General features: G+C 47.3%; 1 protein-coding gene across 9 annotated transcripts in view; it reads right to left on the bottom strand.

Moving 5' to 3' along the window:
* Nucleotides 1-16972, bottom strand: part of PDGFA (platelet derived growth factor subunit A) — a 41459-nt gene extending 24487 nt beyond the window's left edge. For all 9 annotated transcript variants that reach the window (XR_010606967.1, XR_010606968.1, XM_065644464.1 and 6 more), the window contains exons 1-4: nucleotides 16057-16972; nucleotides 14829-14925; nucleotides 7418-7522; nucleotides 5120-5307 (exon numbers count right to left, since the gene is read on the bottom strand). Coding sequence is in view for 7 of the 9 variants with exons in the window: in XM_065644464.1 (XP_065500536.1) it covers nucleotides 5120-5307; nucleotides 7418-7522; nucleotides 14829-14925; nucleotides 16057-16119 (453 nt within the window). In the remaining 2 variants the exon portion in view is untranslated. The remainder of the gene's footprint in view (nucleotides 1-5119; nucleotides 5308-7417; nucleotides 7523-14828; nucleotides 14926-16056) is intronic.
* Between the last annotated feature and the right edge of the window lie 423 nt (nucleotides 16973-17395).

Genomic DNA, 17395 nt, shown 5'->3' with positions numbered 1-17395 from the left:
GTTTCTTCTTTGTATTTTTCTCCCCAGTGTTTGTCTTGCACAGCTACTCTCAAGTGTATTACCACATACTTGGAGATGGTCAGTCCTCAACAAACCAACATCAGCTTCTTTTACTTGTCTCTAACGCAACAAAACTAAAAATCCTCAAATCCTCTAAAACCACAAAGTATCACTACATAAAAACTGTCTAAAAGAAAGACAGTGAAATAACTGACCAGCTTAAATTATGTATAATCAGTGGCACCATACTTGCATCATTGTGGACGCTATGTACTATCTTGAGGTGTGGTGGCTAAGTAAAAATGAAAATAAAATCTGATAAAAACATGTGGCCTAATGGAAACGTAACAGGAACACCTTTTCTAGAGCTTCTCCAGGAGAGATGAAATCAGGTAGTAATAGCAGGAAAAGAACAGGACTGTAAGCAGAAACGTCCAAAACACCCCTAACACAAAGCCAGTATTTATCATGGGCAGGAACTTGCAAAAGAAGCCTGAGCACAGAAAATTCCTCACAACAGCAAAAACTCATGTGATGGATAGCGAAATACAGGACGGGAAATAAAACCGAAGAGCAACTGAATGCTTTTCTTCCACACTGAAATAAATGCATACTGATACAGTGGAGGAAAAACATACCTGCACCGTGCAACCACAATCTTTACAGCCCTCAAGTCTGTGGGGAAGACGTAAGTCAACAGCGCATAAAGGCACCAGGCGGCCTGAGCGGTGATCAGGGATTCTGCGGGGCCTGGCAAGTCACAGCTTCAGGGGCAGGAGGGCACGACTGGCACCGTGCCTGACAGGACACACCGTGCCAGCTATGCATGCTGTGCACGCCGTGCCAGCTGTGCACGCCCTGCCAGCTGTGCACGCCCTGCCAGCTGTGCTGCCTCCCCAGCGCAGGCGGCACAGCGAGTGGCAGGCAGGCCAGTCGCCTCGAACCCGGCAGCCTCCCATCCCAAAACACCCATTAAAGACATTCACAGGGCGCTCCTCTGGCAAAACCCCTACCTCAGAAAAGCCTGGTGCACAGTTATTTAGGGTGGGGCAGGGAGAGTTTTCCCTGCCGGGAAGCGAGGCCTAGGGGTGCACTGTCCTGTCAGCGCACAGGGGGACGGCCCTGTCACAGCGCCGGGCACAAGGGGCGGCCCTGGCAGTGCCCGGGGCTGGCAGAAGCTCTGTCACAGCCCCGGGCGGGGAGTCTGCTGCCCTGCCAGGCCCCTGGAAGCGGCGGGGCAGCCGGTCCCAGCCCGGGCGGAGGGAGGCGCCGGCCGCCCCCTCAAGGCCGCGGGGCACGCTGGGAAGCGCAGTCCCCGCGGCGCGGGAGGCCCAGGCGGCCGCGGGGCACGCTGGGAAGGCGCCGGGGGGCGCAATGGGGAAAGGCCGCGGCCGGAGGCGCCTCAGAGGGCGGTTTGGCGGGGCCACGGCCCGAGGAAGGGCCCGGGGGCAGAACTGGAGGGTGCTGCAGCAAATCCGTTACCCTGCTCCGGGGAGAGATGGCTCTAGTGGGGTCTCTGTGTCCCCCTTCTCCCTGAGAGCAGCCAGACCTTGCCCTGTGCTAGGTGACTGGCGATGGCCGGGTTCCTCTCAGGCTCTGCAGGCGCCTCTTTCTGGTTTTCTGTCTTGTCCCCCATTCTTAAATTGACCTTTGATACTTGTCAGCTGGTCCTGCCTGCAGGTCCCAATCAAGTGCTGGCAGTAATCTCCAGTTAAGCCACAGCTAAAATCAAAGTGCTGTTTATCCTAATGACAGAAACAGTCACGGAAGAAAAATGTTCTTAAACCTGCAAACATTACATATACAGCCATTTTTCCTACACACCCAATCAGTTCTGCAAGGCCTTTTTAACCTCTTCAAGGGCTGGTAGCTGCTGAACAACTCACTCTGAATTCTTGCATTTTTTCCCATCTCTCTTCAAAACCCCTTTGGACAACCCCAGATGAGAGCTGAGGAGACGCTCCTGCATTCCTCTTTTTCCAGCTCCTTTTCTCTGGGTCTTTGCCTCATATTAATTTACTGTAAGAATATACTAGGTTAAATTTCCCAAGATCAGCTCAACATTGAATATTCAGAAATGGCTAAAGCTGATATGGCTATGGCTCAAGGCCAAGCAGAAGGCAAAGCTGAGGTAGATGGAGTGGTTTTAGTTTCTTAGTTCGGAAATGAGCATTGCTGCAAACAACCCTAATACTCAGCCTGGCTGTTCAAAATTAGCAGTATAGGCAGGATTTGCTCTATAATATTAACTGTTTTTCACTGCTGTGACCAAATACATGAAGAACATCATGCTCAACACCATGAGAAACCTCTTGGGAATACTCAGTTCAGAAACCCCCCAAATAAATCATGGTCTGCTACTTGGTAAATACTTGCTCTCGCCATGCAGAAGCAACAGAATCTGCAGATGTTACTAAAATGCTTTTGCAGACAGGAAATATATTTGTAACAGACACCAACACCTCTAACTCACCAATCCTCATCACCATTTCTCTATCCGGACAGAAACGCAATCCCCTCCTTCCGATCAAAGAGCAACTCCCAACCAGCCGTGCTATTTCTGTTTGATTTTTGCAGCGCTGTACAGGTGCAGCTTGCCAAACACTGGGACCAGGAGGCTGTGCTCTCACAGTCTCACCCTGTTATGGTGCAGAGGAAACCCACCCTTTATCCATCTACCCCATGAAGGGGAAACCTTGGAGGATCCATTTCAGGGAAGCTGTTCCACCAGCAACCCCAGCTCGGATCCTCCCTACGGCTCCAATTCCCAAGCTCAGTGAAGGCGAAGTAAGAACATCCCCGAACCCTACAGCCTTTGAACCACGTTCCCAAGAAAGGAATGCCCCAACACAAACACCTCCGCTGCTCCTCCTACACGGGCACAACCATCTCTTAACCTTGACTACAGTGGCCCTCAGTAAGACAAAGAAAACATCCTTTGCTTTCACCCATCGGATGATGCAAACCCACTTGCTGACCTTTCTGGGTGAACATTTTTCTAGTGTGAATGGGCCAGCTATGATCTCACTACCTTGTCAATGAGGAGGAAGTGGGGAAAGCCTTTTCAATGTTTAATCAAAAGAGGGCTTTTATGCAGTCTGACATCAGGGGAAAACACAAGACGGCTTTCCAGCCGCCCTGCAGGAACAGCTGAGAAGGCTCTCCAAATGCGCTCCGACTACCTTTCCAGCGACCCTCACTCTGGGCCAGCTACTTAATGGCATGAGCAGACATTCAGCTCTGATTGCAGGATTGGCAAAAGCCTCATAAAACCATCAATTATACCAAAGCTACAAGAGGATCTGACTCTAGAGGGCATAAATATGGATTCCGTTCAGAAATTTCTGGTGTGACAGTGGGGTCAGCCTACAACCTTTACAATGAACATCCTGTTCCTGCTTGACCTCTTGTCCTTTTTTCCCCTTTCTACTTAATGACTGTTTGGGGCAGTCTTGGAGCTTTGGAAAAAAAATAGTCCTCCAAAGCTGGCTGACGTATATTGGTATTGCTGGTGGCAATATATTTACACAGCCACAAAAAGCAGCTGCTCAGCTGAGCCTACTTTTAGCTTGCGCCCTACTAAAATGAATGCAAATCTAAAAGGACTAAAACCGTTATGAGCAGACTGAATGAGAAACTCAGATTTCTTTAACATGGCAGTGTGCTGGGGCCCTGTTGTAGGGTTTGTAGCTTCTAGGGAACCCTCGGTGTCCCCAGCAGCCAGACCTCTCTGTCCATAATCTTCCCCATCACTGCAGGGATAGGGAACAGGCACAGGGTTGCAATGTCGTACACAAGTACCAACAGCAAGTTCACAATAAACAGCTCAACTCTTTGCTGGGCATCTCGAGCTGCTTTGAAAGTACAAATTGCTACACAAAATTAACTGGAAGCTGTATCAAACCCAACGGCAACAGCACTAGATATTATAACCCTGAGGCACTTGCTGTTTAGCTCCTACTCTGGATGGCTTACAGCTGTAGTGCTTCGACTTCCCCGGTTTGTTCTCAGCCCTCAACTTATTGATCCCATTTTTTTTCCTCATTTTAACTTGTTTCTGCAAAGCATATCCCACAAAGGAAGGGCAGCAAGCAAGTGTAGAGTATAATTATTTTTGGAAAGAGTGAGGGAATATGTTCAGATGTTCTCCAGCTTATTTGGGTGTTAAAACATTTTTCAGATGTTCAGAAAATTAAAAAAAAAAAAAAAAATCTGCTCAGATGCATGCCTGTGTCTATGAAAAATAATGAAATAGCTTAGATGCCTTATTTTGTATTTAGGACACCCAGGGCTACATTAACAGCACCTTTCTCAATAAGAAATCCATCGCAAGTACAGTGATCTGGGTGTTGTACTGGGCAATTTTATGGTCAAGAATGTGTTGGGTTTTTTTCAATTCTGCTCTTAAAATACTTAGGGCAACAAGAACTCACAGTCTTAACAATATAAATGCTAAGTGTGAGTCTAATCTCCTACACACAGATGTAAATCAACATTACTTGTTTAAATACTGATAAAAATTAGAACACAGTGAAGGCGAATGAACATAAGAAATATTTCACGTAATATTTACTGGAAAATTGCAACAGGGATTTTGTCTAATGAGTAAATACAGCATGAAGCCGTTGAGTCTTCTGTCCCTGGGGTAAGATAATTTGAAACACATTTTTTCAGATCAAAAGTGTTATGTTGTCAAATATAAAAGCCCAATTTAGGCTGCATAATATTTAATTAAGAAAACAGCATTCCACACTGTAATTTATTTATTTTTTCAAGTCCAATGCCCCTTGAGTCATTTTATCTTCTTAACTTTAAGATTTGTACTGTGCGAGATCATGGGAAAGACACAATCAACTTTATTTTCATTTTAAAAAAAAAAAAAAAAGAAAAACCTAAAGGGAATCCTGTGAAAATCAAATCCAAACCCAAGATTCTCCAACGATCATGTCACTTGAAAAGCCCATCTGCTCACTCAGACTGGAGAGAAGCGCTGTATGTGACCCTGCAGCTATGAGGATGGGTAATAAAAATCCAGCGCCCACAGAACAGCCACAAGAATACCTGGAGTTTTTAGACTTAAGAGGACCCTTCTTGGGCTCTGCAGCCATGATTTGCTCACCTTGACACTTCTGTGATGTATCCGCGATGGCTGGCACTTCACACTGCTGGTGTTGCAACAGCCAGTGCAACGTTTCACCTCCACGCAGGGTGGCCATATCAAGAAGTTGGCAGAGGTGGGATCGATCTGACTCCGAGGTATCTCGTATATAACCGTCCGTGTTTTGCAGACAGCCGGGATGGCTTCCTCTGCGAACACAAGAAAAGTCACGTTTCCAGGTAAGCAGCCACTCTCACCTCAGAGCACCCAGAGACTCTACAAACTCAATTTATGAGCGGCACCCTTAGCTGGCGGGTTGAGATGATGTTCTCAGTCCCCACTGCTCGCTGACAAGTCGGTGCCGAGTACTGCCTGCCTACCGCTAAACCATGTGTGCTACCTTAGAGAAACACTCCCAAAAGCCCAGCCCTAAATTAAGGGTTCTGGCTCCTGACACAGGTGGGAGCAAAGACCATTAGATAAGACAATCCTGGCTCTTTAGAAGTCACAGCAAAACAGGGGCTTCTCCGGATTAGATGATCCTCCAATACAGCCCCGTAGTGACTGCGTAACTGCAGCTGTTGTTTTACAATTCATCATTGTACACGTATTATCACACAAACATGTGACACCTGGCAAACGCCACCACAGAAGGTGCATTAAGGATATTTGTATCACACCCAAATTGGCGCAGCAGGCAAACAACCTGCACCAGCTTGAAACTTCCAACTCCTGGGTTTCCACTCCCAGTACCTTAACCTCCCCACCTCAGGGAGTCTGTCCATCCGCCATCCCAAAGGCAAATGTAACTTTTTCTGAATGCATTTATCAAAGCTTTGTACATGGTGGGTTTTATTTAATTCGTTATTTCTTGAATGAGGCAAAACCACAAGAGTAGTATGACCAAAAAACCTGCAGCTAAAACAATATCCTTCTGGGTTCAGGGAAGGTGAACTTGTAAAGAACAGTTTCAGCCACATGAGGATCATAGAGTAACTCTGGACTGCTGCATGATGCTGCCATGAAAAATCCAAACCACGTATCCTTCTCAACTCAGGGGCTGCCTAAGAAGTCAAGCTGATAATTCAAAAGAGTCCAGAAAATAATTGCAGGGACAACTTGCTTGATGGTAAGTTCTCTGACGGCAGCTTGGATTTTTTTGCCTCACAGTGGAAGCAGGGATAGCTTTGGGTTAGATGTGTCAGGGAACTGGAACACTGCCTGCACTTCTTCAGTTACTTCTGAAGTACAAGAAGTTCAGGCTCGGCCTGTGCCTGTAACATGAAAATCTAGGCTGAGTTTTGAAAGAGATGCATTTCAGTCAGCTAAATAAGAGTGAAAGTTCTTCTTTTCAATCCTCAATGCCACAAACTCAAGAAAACTAATGGATCAAATACTGCAAGATAGCTGGTGACTCCTGCAAGTTATTGAGCATATCCAGTTCTCACTGACTTTTATGGGGAGACATTCACCACCTTGCAGAGCAAGGTGCCAAGTGTAGCAGACTGTTTCGGAACCGCTGTTCTCCAGAGGCATCCGATGTGACGGGCGTGCTTGCCAATTCACACCGCAAATCCACGCTGACAGCACGCTGCGCTATCTACTGCACACCACTGCAGCTTCAAGTGCAAATACATTGACTCCGAATTACCTATAATAGGTGAGATCATGGATGTTTTCCACAAACGGAGTGGTAAAACACTCAGATCTAATCAGATCAACAAGCATTGCATAGAAATCCTACCCTAAAATTCATTAACATCTCTTTAAATTTATATTTGGGCTTTGTTGAATCACCATCATCATTGTTTAATAAGAAAAAAATCCCCCTGTAAACATGCCCGGTGCCCTATGCAATGAAGGAAATCAATGCCCCAGCGTTTCAATCAATGGCTTTTAATTTTTTGGATAAACTGGTTTTTTCTTTTGAATAAAGAGTCAAGCTGTTTCCTTTTGTGGAGCTTCTGTACTGAAAACTCTACCAACTGTTGATGTTTTTTAAAGCACAGCGCTGTAGTTGTTCCCCACACTATGAATTATACATTGAATATCACAGCATTTTCTAACCAAGGTCTAGCTTTCTAACATGCTGCAACAAGAAAGTGAATGTAAAGAATTTGTGCTTGTCTGTCTCCTATGGACATCCTCCAGAAGACAGCTTCTCAGGCAACGGCTTGTTTTGTGCAAAAAGGAAGGCAGAAACTAGAAATGGCCTTTTTTCCTTTGTGCATGTCACATTTTTCCAGTGAAATGTCCTGCTTGGCTGACCAAAAGCACCCCCTGTTTTTACTCCCCAAGTACAAATAGCTGTTTTCTTACCAATGCTTCTTTTTCTGCGAATGGGCACAGGACGATTCTCTTGCACATGTTTAGCAGAATGAACACTATAAGATCTCAAGTTTGTTTCTGAAACATCATCATATCCTAGAACAGGAAACAAAATATTAAACCTCATGTATGTTATTTACATGAAGGTCACTACAGTGCTGTTCCATACAAATAAATCTGTGCTGTTCGTAGGCAAAAGACCAAATCCTGCTGCAATTAGTGTAAGGTAACTCCTGTCAATGCAATTGCAAGGGCATAAGGCAAGGAAGACATAAACATTAGATGTCATGTATAAGCATGCACAATTTAATTCTAATATCCATGTCAGTGCAAGCCCCCAGAAACAGTGCACACTCTGTGACACATAACCGTATCTAAAGTAGAACAGTTGCATTTTTATGTGAAAGGCATAATAAAGCTTTTCTTCCTGGAAAGGTGCAGAAGTAAGAACAATAATATTGCACTTGAAATGTTTCTTACGAGAAGTTTTTTGAAGTTCTGGCATGAGGCTATGGTAGAAAATATGGTATTACACACCCAACAGCAACAATGCTGCTTCTGTAAATTTGCTTGGTTTTCAGGGCAGTACTAGGACAGAATCAAAAGCAAAAAGTAACTAGCATGGGTTTCCTTTCAGCCTCTCTGTTGCAGAACAAATCCCCTGTGAAGTATCCTAACCTTTGGAGGGGCATCTGAAGCTACTGCAAACTCTGGGACGGCATCCAGGCTTGTCTTGTTCCCTAAATAAGCCTACCACATGGGTTAAAGGGCCATGAGAAAAAGCAAAGATGGAAAACTTGGCATTTCATTTATCATAAAAAACAACAAAACAACTGCTTCAACTATTTAATTTTGTTAAGTGAAGCAGTCCAGGTCGTGTCCCGTGCCGTGGGGTTCCGAAAACGACAAGCACAGTCTGCAAACAGGGGATCAGGACAATGTAAGCAAACCGAGGACTGCAAGCAGATTCCAGTACACCAAAACTAAGATTTTTAGCACACTGCTGCTTGGAGTGCCCTCTGTAACGTCACTGGCCAGTTTCAAGGTTTCACTGCTGGCTCCAAAGAAAACTGTGATGTACACTAAAAATGTAAATGGTTATTACTCAATTACCTTCTCTATGTGCTACAACATCCCACACTCCTCTGTCTTCTGCATTGTCATGCTCCCTGCTGCCAGTTCATTTTGCATCCACAGCTGATTGTGACTCTGGAACTTGTTTTATTCTCAGCTGTATCAGTAATGCACATCATAAGGGTATGCTCTACAAACAAACCAACTCCTCCCCGCCGCAAGAAATCCTGCCCTAAAGAGCATGAAGCTGGTGAAATCACCAGCAGAGCCTGGTAGGACATGAAGAGAGTGGTACCTTCAGCACCTTAGAAGGAGGTCTGTGCCTTGAGGTCTCTCTTCACTCCTTGGAAAATACTATCATAGGTAGCTAAGAGAAGATGAAATGAGAGGTCCAAGAGGTATTGCCAGGATCACCCGCTGGTCCTGTCTGTTTTCCTAATCAGCTGAACAGATCCTTGTCTGAAACAAGCCAGTGTGAAATCCAGACTCTCAATTTACCCAAATAAGTTGGCTCCTACTTCCTATGTAGAGTGCTTGTTTCCCATTGATTTCAATTGGAAATTTTGGAACCCAATTAGCTGACAGCAGGCCTTATTCGCAGTCCCAGTCCTGTAATATAACAGCGATAACTAGTAGATTTTATTTCTGCTTTTATTGTACCCCATATTCCACAAAACTCATCAGCGGGGTAAATAAAATGGCTTGCCTGAGACCCCACAGAAAGTTTGCATCTGAGCTGGGGAGCGGAGCCAGGTCTCCCGCATCCCATTCCAGTGGCACCAGGCCATCCACCTGACCCCAAACGGTGCTGCGCAAAATGAGGATCCGCTCTGATCTTCCTCCAGCCCTCTTCCGCTTCCTAACGCTCAGCCACCCAACACCTTAATACTGAGCTCCTATTTGGCAGCTTCGAGTTGTCACAACCTCTCCCTCAACTTGAGGCGATTTGAAGTGATACTCGAAAGAAAGCAGCGTGAACTCTGCTCAGCGTAAGATCCAAGCCAGGCTCAGAGCAAGAAGTATCTCTGCCCGCGTGCAAACAGTGTTTAAAAAAGATTAAACACAAAACTAATGCCTCTAATCCGAACTGCTTGGTGGGCACAGACATCTTGCTGAAAAGAGAAACCGTCGCTGATGCCAGCGCTACGGCGGGCCTGAGCCACCGGTCCTAATCCCACATCCAACGCGCTGGCACCGCTCCCTCCTAACATGACTGATTTCTTGCTGTCTTGTTTAAAGAAACTGGTAAGACTAAAAGGAATAGTATGATCAGCTAACCAATATGTTAAGCCATGTGCTTATATATAACTGCTCAACTCGGCTGCAATTAGCCATATTCTATCATCATGTTTATAAAGCAAAATGACATGTCGAGGAGCATGTGTTGCTTATAAGATGATTTCTAAGGTGAAGAAGGCCTCTGGCTCATACTGTATCTCACTGTCTCACTACATATCTTAGGCATGTATATCATTTCGTAAGTTCACGTCTTGTTGTGAGGATTAAAAAAAAGAGATCTACGCAGCTAGCACAGCAGACTGCAAAGCAACTTCCAGTCAAGCCCCAATGCATTATGCAACACAAATTGTATGATTTCTATCAACACGGCATCGATTTTTTTTTTTTTAAATAAACAGAATTACAAAGCACATGGCTGGTGCCAGAAGACACTATAATGCTAAAGGCACTTTGTGTCCCCCTGACCTCACAGGCATTTGGAAGGAATTCCATATCCTCGTGAAGTCAATGGGAAAATCACTGCACTTCAAGCAATCTTTAAGTCAACAGGAGTCTTGCCCAAGCAGGATGAAAAATCAGAAAGTCATCTTTGAAACCCACAATTGACTCTGGATGTGTGGCCAGAAGACTTTCATTTATTTCATTAAAACAACGATGGTACAGTAATTACAAACAGCACACTCTAGTTTGACCTTAAAGAAGCCTGATAACTAATTTGCATCAGTTGTAGTGACTTACGAGCACGAATTTGCAGGATAAGGTGTTTATTGGTGCTTAGTGCCTCAAAAAATGAGGCTTCGAGCAGAAAACTTAGAAACGGGTGGTTCTTAGTTTAGAAATTGAACACAGCTTGTCACTAAGCGAAGATGGAGGATGCTGCACAGAGCCAGATTAATGTAGCTCTCTTTTTTAACATTTTAATAACAAAAAAATGTTTTCATGGCAGACGATCAAGAAATTTCACTGTAATCTTCTATGTACTGACAACATATCAATGATGGGTAGAAAAACTCCTGCCATTAGCCTTGGTCAATCCATTAGTGTAGCTGAAATTGTTCTTTTTTGTCAAACTGGCATTTTTCCACTGGGTCGTGGAGTATAAATCACAGAGCTCCTGTGACATTCTGCCAATATGTGATTACTTTTCTCCCTAAATAAGCATGTGGAAAGTATCCTAAGACTACTGTTAGTTTATATTTATTAATTTATACTTTCGCATTGCCGTCTCCTTCCCAAACAATTTCTGTGAGGTACAATCTCCAATATATGCAGTCTTAACACAAATCCTTACACGTCACTTTGATGTGGATCCAAGAAGTATAGGTCCAAGACTTCTAGTTCCAACAGCAGCAGCTTAGGAAATTCTCATTATCTCTTTTTTTTTTTTTTCAGGAATTCAATGTAAGGTACAATAAACTGAAATGGTCTGTCTTACAAATTGGTCCTAGAGCCAGAAAGCCCAAGGCAACATCAATCTGTTTGTTTGATCTTCTTTCTGGCTGATGCAAAATATGCCCTTCTGACATCCAAATGCAGAGCTAGATGTCATTAAGTTTTCAACTTTGATCTATTAAAGGAAATATAAGTAGCAGCCTGCAAGATCCTGTTTTGTTTAGTTTTTTTTCCCTTTACCTAGATGTGATCAACCAACTGTAAAGGAGGAGGAGTATTCCCTCTCTCTGTCTGAGGGAAAACACAGGACACACATGGCAGATGCCCACCTCTCATAATGTTTAAGAGGTGCAAGGAAAGGCAACACGCTGCATTGTCACATCCTTGATTTGAACACCACACCAAACGCCACAAAGTCAACAGAAGATTTTCCAATAGGTTGAGCTCTGCAGCAATCTCACGCTTTTCCGTGAAAGTATTACCGTGAATTTAGGACATTTCTCCACTTCACAAAAGCTGCTCGGCTAGTTCTTAATCACAGGCCGTTAAATTCACATGGCCTAAGGTGACCCTGTGGTTGATGCCCTTAAACCATGCAGAGAAGCACGCTCAGCCCTGAACTTCCCCACGCAGGGAGACGACTGGGGAAAATCTGTTCCCAGCGGGAGGAAAACATAATAGGTGATGAAATGAACTCTACCTCCCACGGGACAGATGGAAGAGGTGAAGCGCGAGGAGAATAACCACGCTGCTAAGCCAAGGAGAACTTCACAGGCGGAATCTAGGAAATGCCCCCGTTTCGGTGATTGAGTCTGTTAGTAGTAAACTGTACTCTGCACACTACAGCTGCCGGCTTCCTGGGATCATGCACGCTTTCTGTTTTAAATAGGGTCAGACACTGCTCTCTGTCACACCTATGAAACTCAGTCGCTGACTATGGATCCCAATCGCAGCAAGTTAACCTGTTTTCTGATATAAACAGAATTTTTATGTTGCCTTGACAGGGATTTCTCTTCGAATCGGACATGCAGCACTGGGCTCTGACAAATTGGCCTGGATTTTCTTTTTTGAATACAATGATCAGCTCCATGTTGGGTTGTGTTTTTCTTTAAGTAATATGCCAGATGGTCTGGGGGTGTGGTTTCTAATTTTATGAAGGGGGTTATCAGTCATCTCTGTGCTACAATATAGAGACCAAATCTGTCAGAATAGAAGAAAAACCTGCCCACTCTGACTTACAAAACTTACTTTTCCAATTAAAAACATAAGCTTTGCATTGCAGGAGAGAGAAATGACTGTTCTTCCTTCATTTTCCACAGATTCTGCCTTGTTACTCAGGAATATCAGACATTTTCTGCATGCATGCCTGATCCTGCAAACTCTTCCCCTACAAGATCATTCTTAATTCTCAAGTCCACCCACTGAGTTTGAACAGGGCTACTCACATGCAGAAGGACTGGCAATAGCATGCACTAAAATGAGGGAGAAAATAATCACTGGAGTGTTTTTATTCTGATCCTCAATTTAAGTCAGTATATGCTAAGAAACAGAAATAGATCTACTATGCAAACCCCCACTGAACTCGCCCTTCGCTAAATGCACTTACAGCCCTAAGGAAACGCATTTCAGAAATATCATCTTACCAGTGACAACAAGAATACATTTGATTTGCTAATCCAAGCTGATACTAAATATAGTAAACAGGTCCGATCCTGTTTAATGAAGAAAACATGTTAATTTCAATGTTCAATTAGCCACTCTGATAAACCCTTAATAAGAATTACTCATGACAGTGAAGACTGCAGGACTGTGCCCAGAAAATGTAAATGTGGGTAGGAAGCACCAGTTACTTTCTGTGAAGATCCAATCCTGCCTGTGCTCAGAAAAGGAGTACACAAGCAAGAACAGGGTGAAAGGCTGAATATTTTTATTTTTTAATACTGAGTTCATGTCTTAAAGCATTACTGTTTCATGTTGAAATAGTAAAATATTTATGTGTCTTGTTTCTCTAATGGTTTCTAAACTGACAAATTGCATGATAACAGCAAAATCAAATGGTAAACTTGTGGCAGACCTCTTCAATTTTTGGTCATGCATCCTCTGGTTAATATTTGCCATGAAGTAAATCATTATTTTGTGAAATAAATTTCTCTCCTCTGCTACATCTACGAATTTCTTCAGCTCCTGCCGTTGCTTCAGTTGTCTGCTTGATTCTCTTGCAATGGAGCCATGTGAACTTTTGCTCTCCTTCTAAGTGGTATTTAAAAATGAAGCATGTGCTTCTTACGCTGGGGTATTTGAAAAAATAATGTATTCTGGTAGCCACAGAATACTGAGTCAAATGCAGCAGAAACGTGCACTATTTTAAAATGCTAGCGCTCAGATCCAGCCTTTCTGGAACAGCAACCAAGCCTTCCACTGAGTTCACTGGGAAAAAGATTCTACCAGTAGTGCACTTGTCTGGTCCAAAACAGCCTTCAGTGGGGAAATATGTATTGCACACCCCTTCTCTGTTGTGAAAGCTCTTCAATTGCAGTGATAAGCAATAACGATGAAGCACTGCTCCCCAAAAATATTAAACCAATGCCAACAAATCTGGTAATTAGTAATTAGCCTCTCTGGTAAAGTATTGTGCAAGAGACAAATATTCCCATCTTCAGTGTAATGGGAAACCATTCGGTCCCTAATCAACATGAAAATTGAAAGCTATGTCAGTAAAACATGTTCCTAGTCCATTCCTGCTCATTAATACAGCACTATACAAAAACGGGTGAGTTAAACTCCAGAAGGATCCTGCAACACTGAATGAAGGTGATTGAACCTGGCACAGACTTTACAAAAATACACAGCATATGGTTTAAAAGGAGATGGCCCAGTACCAACGCAAGCAAGAACTCATTCATTTTTCTCCATGTTTGCTCTTCAGAAAGATGCAGGTTTCCCTTGGGCACATCAAAGGCGCCCGGTTTATTTTCTCTCAACTAAGGGAAGAAATCACCAGGAACAAAGTGCATCAAGTGAAACCAAATGATAAGAAACACAGTTAACACAGTGCTTCTAGATCTGATTTACTGCTGCAATGATCTGTTTGAACTGCACGTTCTCACTACACTCATTTGCATGCCTAATGATGCAGAAAATAACCCTGCAATATTTTCTTTTGGAAAAAAAGTGTATTTTTAAGGGTAAGCTTCATATGCAGGTTCCTGTTTAAAGTCAGCGTGGACGGTTTATTTTCCTTTTAATAAAGCCCAGAGCTTGAAGAGACATTACTTCATTCATAAATATTGTTTCAAATATTTTAAATACCTCTAGGACAGTAGTTTAAAGATAACAGAGCAATGCAAGACCAACAACAAACCTTACAGAAATTCTCCTCCGCTGAGAGACAGAGAGGTCTGAAAACACGGAGGGTCACCAGGTCCCTCTCCACCCTGAACCCCCCGCGAAGTTTTAATTCCCACTCGGCCCCCTGGCCGCCGCCTCCCTTTGTGAAATAAAGCTCCCCTGCCCAGGGCACCGTGGCTCTTGAGGCTGCACCCTGCACGGCTCTCGTCCTCGAGGCCAAGCAGCCCGGGCCGCGCCACCGGAGCGGCGAGAGGCGTTCGGGGCGCTGCGCCGCGGCCGCCCGCGGTGCCTCCCCCCCGGGGCGGCGGCGGCCGACGGCGCGGAAGGAAGGAGGACGGGACTAATTTACCTACGGAGTCAATCTCCAGGAGGCGCTGCAAGTCGCGGATGCTGTGGATCTCGCTGTGCGCCAGCCGCTCGATGAGCTCCTGCGGGATCTCGGCCTCCTTCAAAGACACACACACCGCGGGTCACCGCGCAGCCCCGAGGATTTAGCGCTTCGGGGCTGGGGGTCTGGGGTTTTATGGAGGGTGCGGGGTGTTTGTTGGATATGTTTGGATTAAAGCAGGGGAAAAAATACACACGCACACTCTCCGCTCCGCCGGGGGCTGGAGCGCTCCCCGCCGCCCCCGCCTGCGCGCCCGCGGGGGCTGCGCGCCGCCTGCGGAACTGCGCCACGGCGCGCCCCGGCGGGCAGCTCCGCGGGGCTCCGGCCTGTGCCCGGCAGAGCTGCGCCTCCTCTCCCCGAGCCCCGCTCGACGGCTGGAAACCCACCCCGGGCAGCCGGCTGCTGGAGTCTGCCCAAGCCCACCGCGGGCGCGGACTCCTCCGACCCGGGGAGGAAGAGGGGGACCGTGTCCCACGGGGCCACCGCCGTCCTACCAGCGCCCACGTCGGGGCTCCCAGTGCCAAGCACACCCGGTCCCGGGAAAAGTTAAAGAGTCGCCGTGCAGCCCCGAGCACCGCGCTCGCCTCGACCGGGGCCACCTGTAGCAACCCCAAGCCGGGGCTCCGCGCACCCCTTCGCCCCCGAGCAGCCCTGGGCGGGCTGGCTGGCGCCGGACCCTCGCCCGCTCTCAGCCGGGTGATCTTCGAACACCGGGGAGAGGCGTTTTGGGGCGGGGGGATCCAACCAACTTCTGCCCGCGGCACTAACGGTGCCCGCGGCCGGTTGCGTGCAGCGCCGTGCGCCGCGGGGGCGGCCGCTGCCAGGCGGCTCCGCGCACCGCTCTGTTTGCGAATAGCCGCAGCCCTTCTGCACCCGCGGGGCGTGAATATGTAATATATGCACATTATATATTATATGTATCATTTTTAAGGGCAGCCAGCAGCCCCGGAGGGGAATGCACGGTCATTCCCCTTCATCTCTGGCATGCATGAAATGGCAACTTGCTTTCTGCCTGGGGCGCGCAGGGGCTGGGGCACGGCGAGCGCTCTCGGCGAGGCCGGGGCGCGGAGATGCCCGCGGAGCCCAGGTGGGCAGCCCGCTCCCCCGTGCTCTCCGCCGCCGGCTCGCCCCGACCCCCGGCTGCGGCGTGTCCCGGAGACCGAGAACGCAGGAAGCCGCTCTCACCTACCTCGCAGAAGGTAAAGGACAGGTAGCCAAAACCTATCAGCAAAACGCAAGCCCAGGTCCTCATCTCGGTCTAGTGCACTTTAGACACGGATGGAAGGCAACGCTGATGGAGAGGAGCTGCAGGCCGGCTCCTGCCGCGCAGGAATTCAGTACCATCCCTCAGGGGAAAGGCAGCGGGGTGGCTCGGGGGTCCTCCGCATCCAGGGTGGGTCGGGGCTGCCTCGGGGCGGTGGTGGTTTAATTACGGCGCTGCCGCTGTTTGTATGTTCCCCTCGCTACGGGAGCGTGGCTGCTCTCCTTTCTGCCGCTCTCGCTCGCTCCTCTTGGCTCTTAGGACTAGACCAGCCGGTACTTCTGCATATTTGCTTAGATCAGACCAAAGTGAAACCCAAGGAGTCGATCCGGAGCGCAGCCGAAACGCCCATCACCTGTCTGGGGCGGCTGCCCCCCTCGCGGCGGGCGGCGCTGGGTCCCGCCTCCCCCCGCCGCCGCGGCCTCTCGCTCCGCGCCGGGACTGAGGGATTTCTCTGTTTGCCGGCTGCTCCCCCACCCCGCTGTGCCTGCCCTCCACCCTCTGCCCCTTTCTCAAAAAGGAAAAAAAAAAAAAATCTTTATTGATACGGATTGAAAGGTTTCTCTTGCTGAGAATGGTCCCGCTTCCCTCCCCGGCTGGGGTGAGGTTAAAAATAATAACTAATTACGAATAATAGCAGTGATAAATCGGAGCAATATTGCAAGATCTCGCGGGCTGCCTTGGTGCAGTTCCTTCTCCACTTTGCACGGGAGAAAAAGCGAGGAGGAGGAAGAAGGGGAAAAAAGAAAAAAAAATATATATATGCAAGAAGGCTTAAATCCCAAGGGGATCGGAGACGAACTGCAACTCCTGGCGGAGGGAGGACTCCGGGGCTCGCTCCGAAGCGGTGGCCTGTCTGGAGCGTGGCTCCGGCGAGGAGCAGCATTTACCGCTCCCCTCCCTGCCATGCGCCTCCCCCGTCCCTCCTCCCGGTACTCCCGGCACCAAACCCACAAACAACAAGTCGTGGGGGCCGCCGCCAGCTGCAGCCCCTGCTCGCAGGGCGAGAGGGGCTCTGCCCACATGTAAGGGCAGAAAAAAAAAAAAAAAAAGGAGCCGGAGGAGGGCCGGGGCGGGGGGAGCGGGGCAGCCCGGCCGCCACCCCGGCCCTCTGCGGCACTGGGGCGGGGGAGCCGCCGCGCCGAGGAACGGGGAAGGGCTGGAGCTGCTGCGCAACAGCCGCCGTGTAACCTTACGGGATCCACCTTGTGCCCCTGCCATTTATATAAGGCGGAAGAGATCGCCATGATCACGGAGGGAATGGGTT

The sequence above is a fragment of the Caloenas nicobarica genome, chromosome 14, assembly GCF_036013445.1.
Source record: "Caloenas nicobarica isolate bCalNic1 chromosome 14, bCalNic1.hap1, whole genome shotgun sequence".
Taxonomy (NCBI): Eukaryota; Metazoa; Chordata; class Aves; order Columbiformes; family Columbidae; genus Caloenas; species Caloenas nicobarica.
Note: the sequence above shows the minus strand (reverse complement) of the source record. Positions and strands in the feature narration are given on the sequence as shown.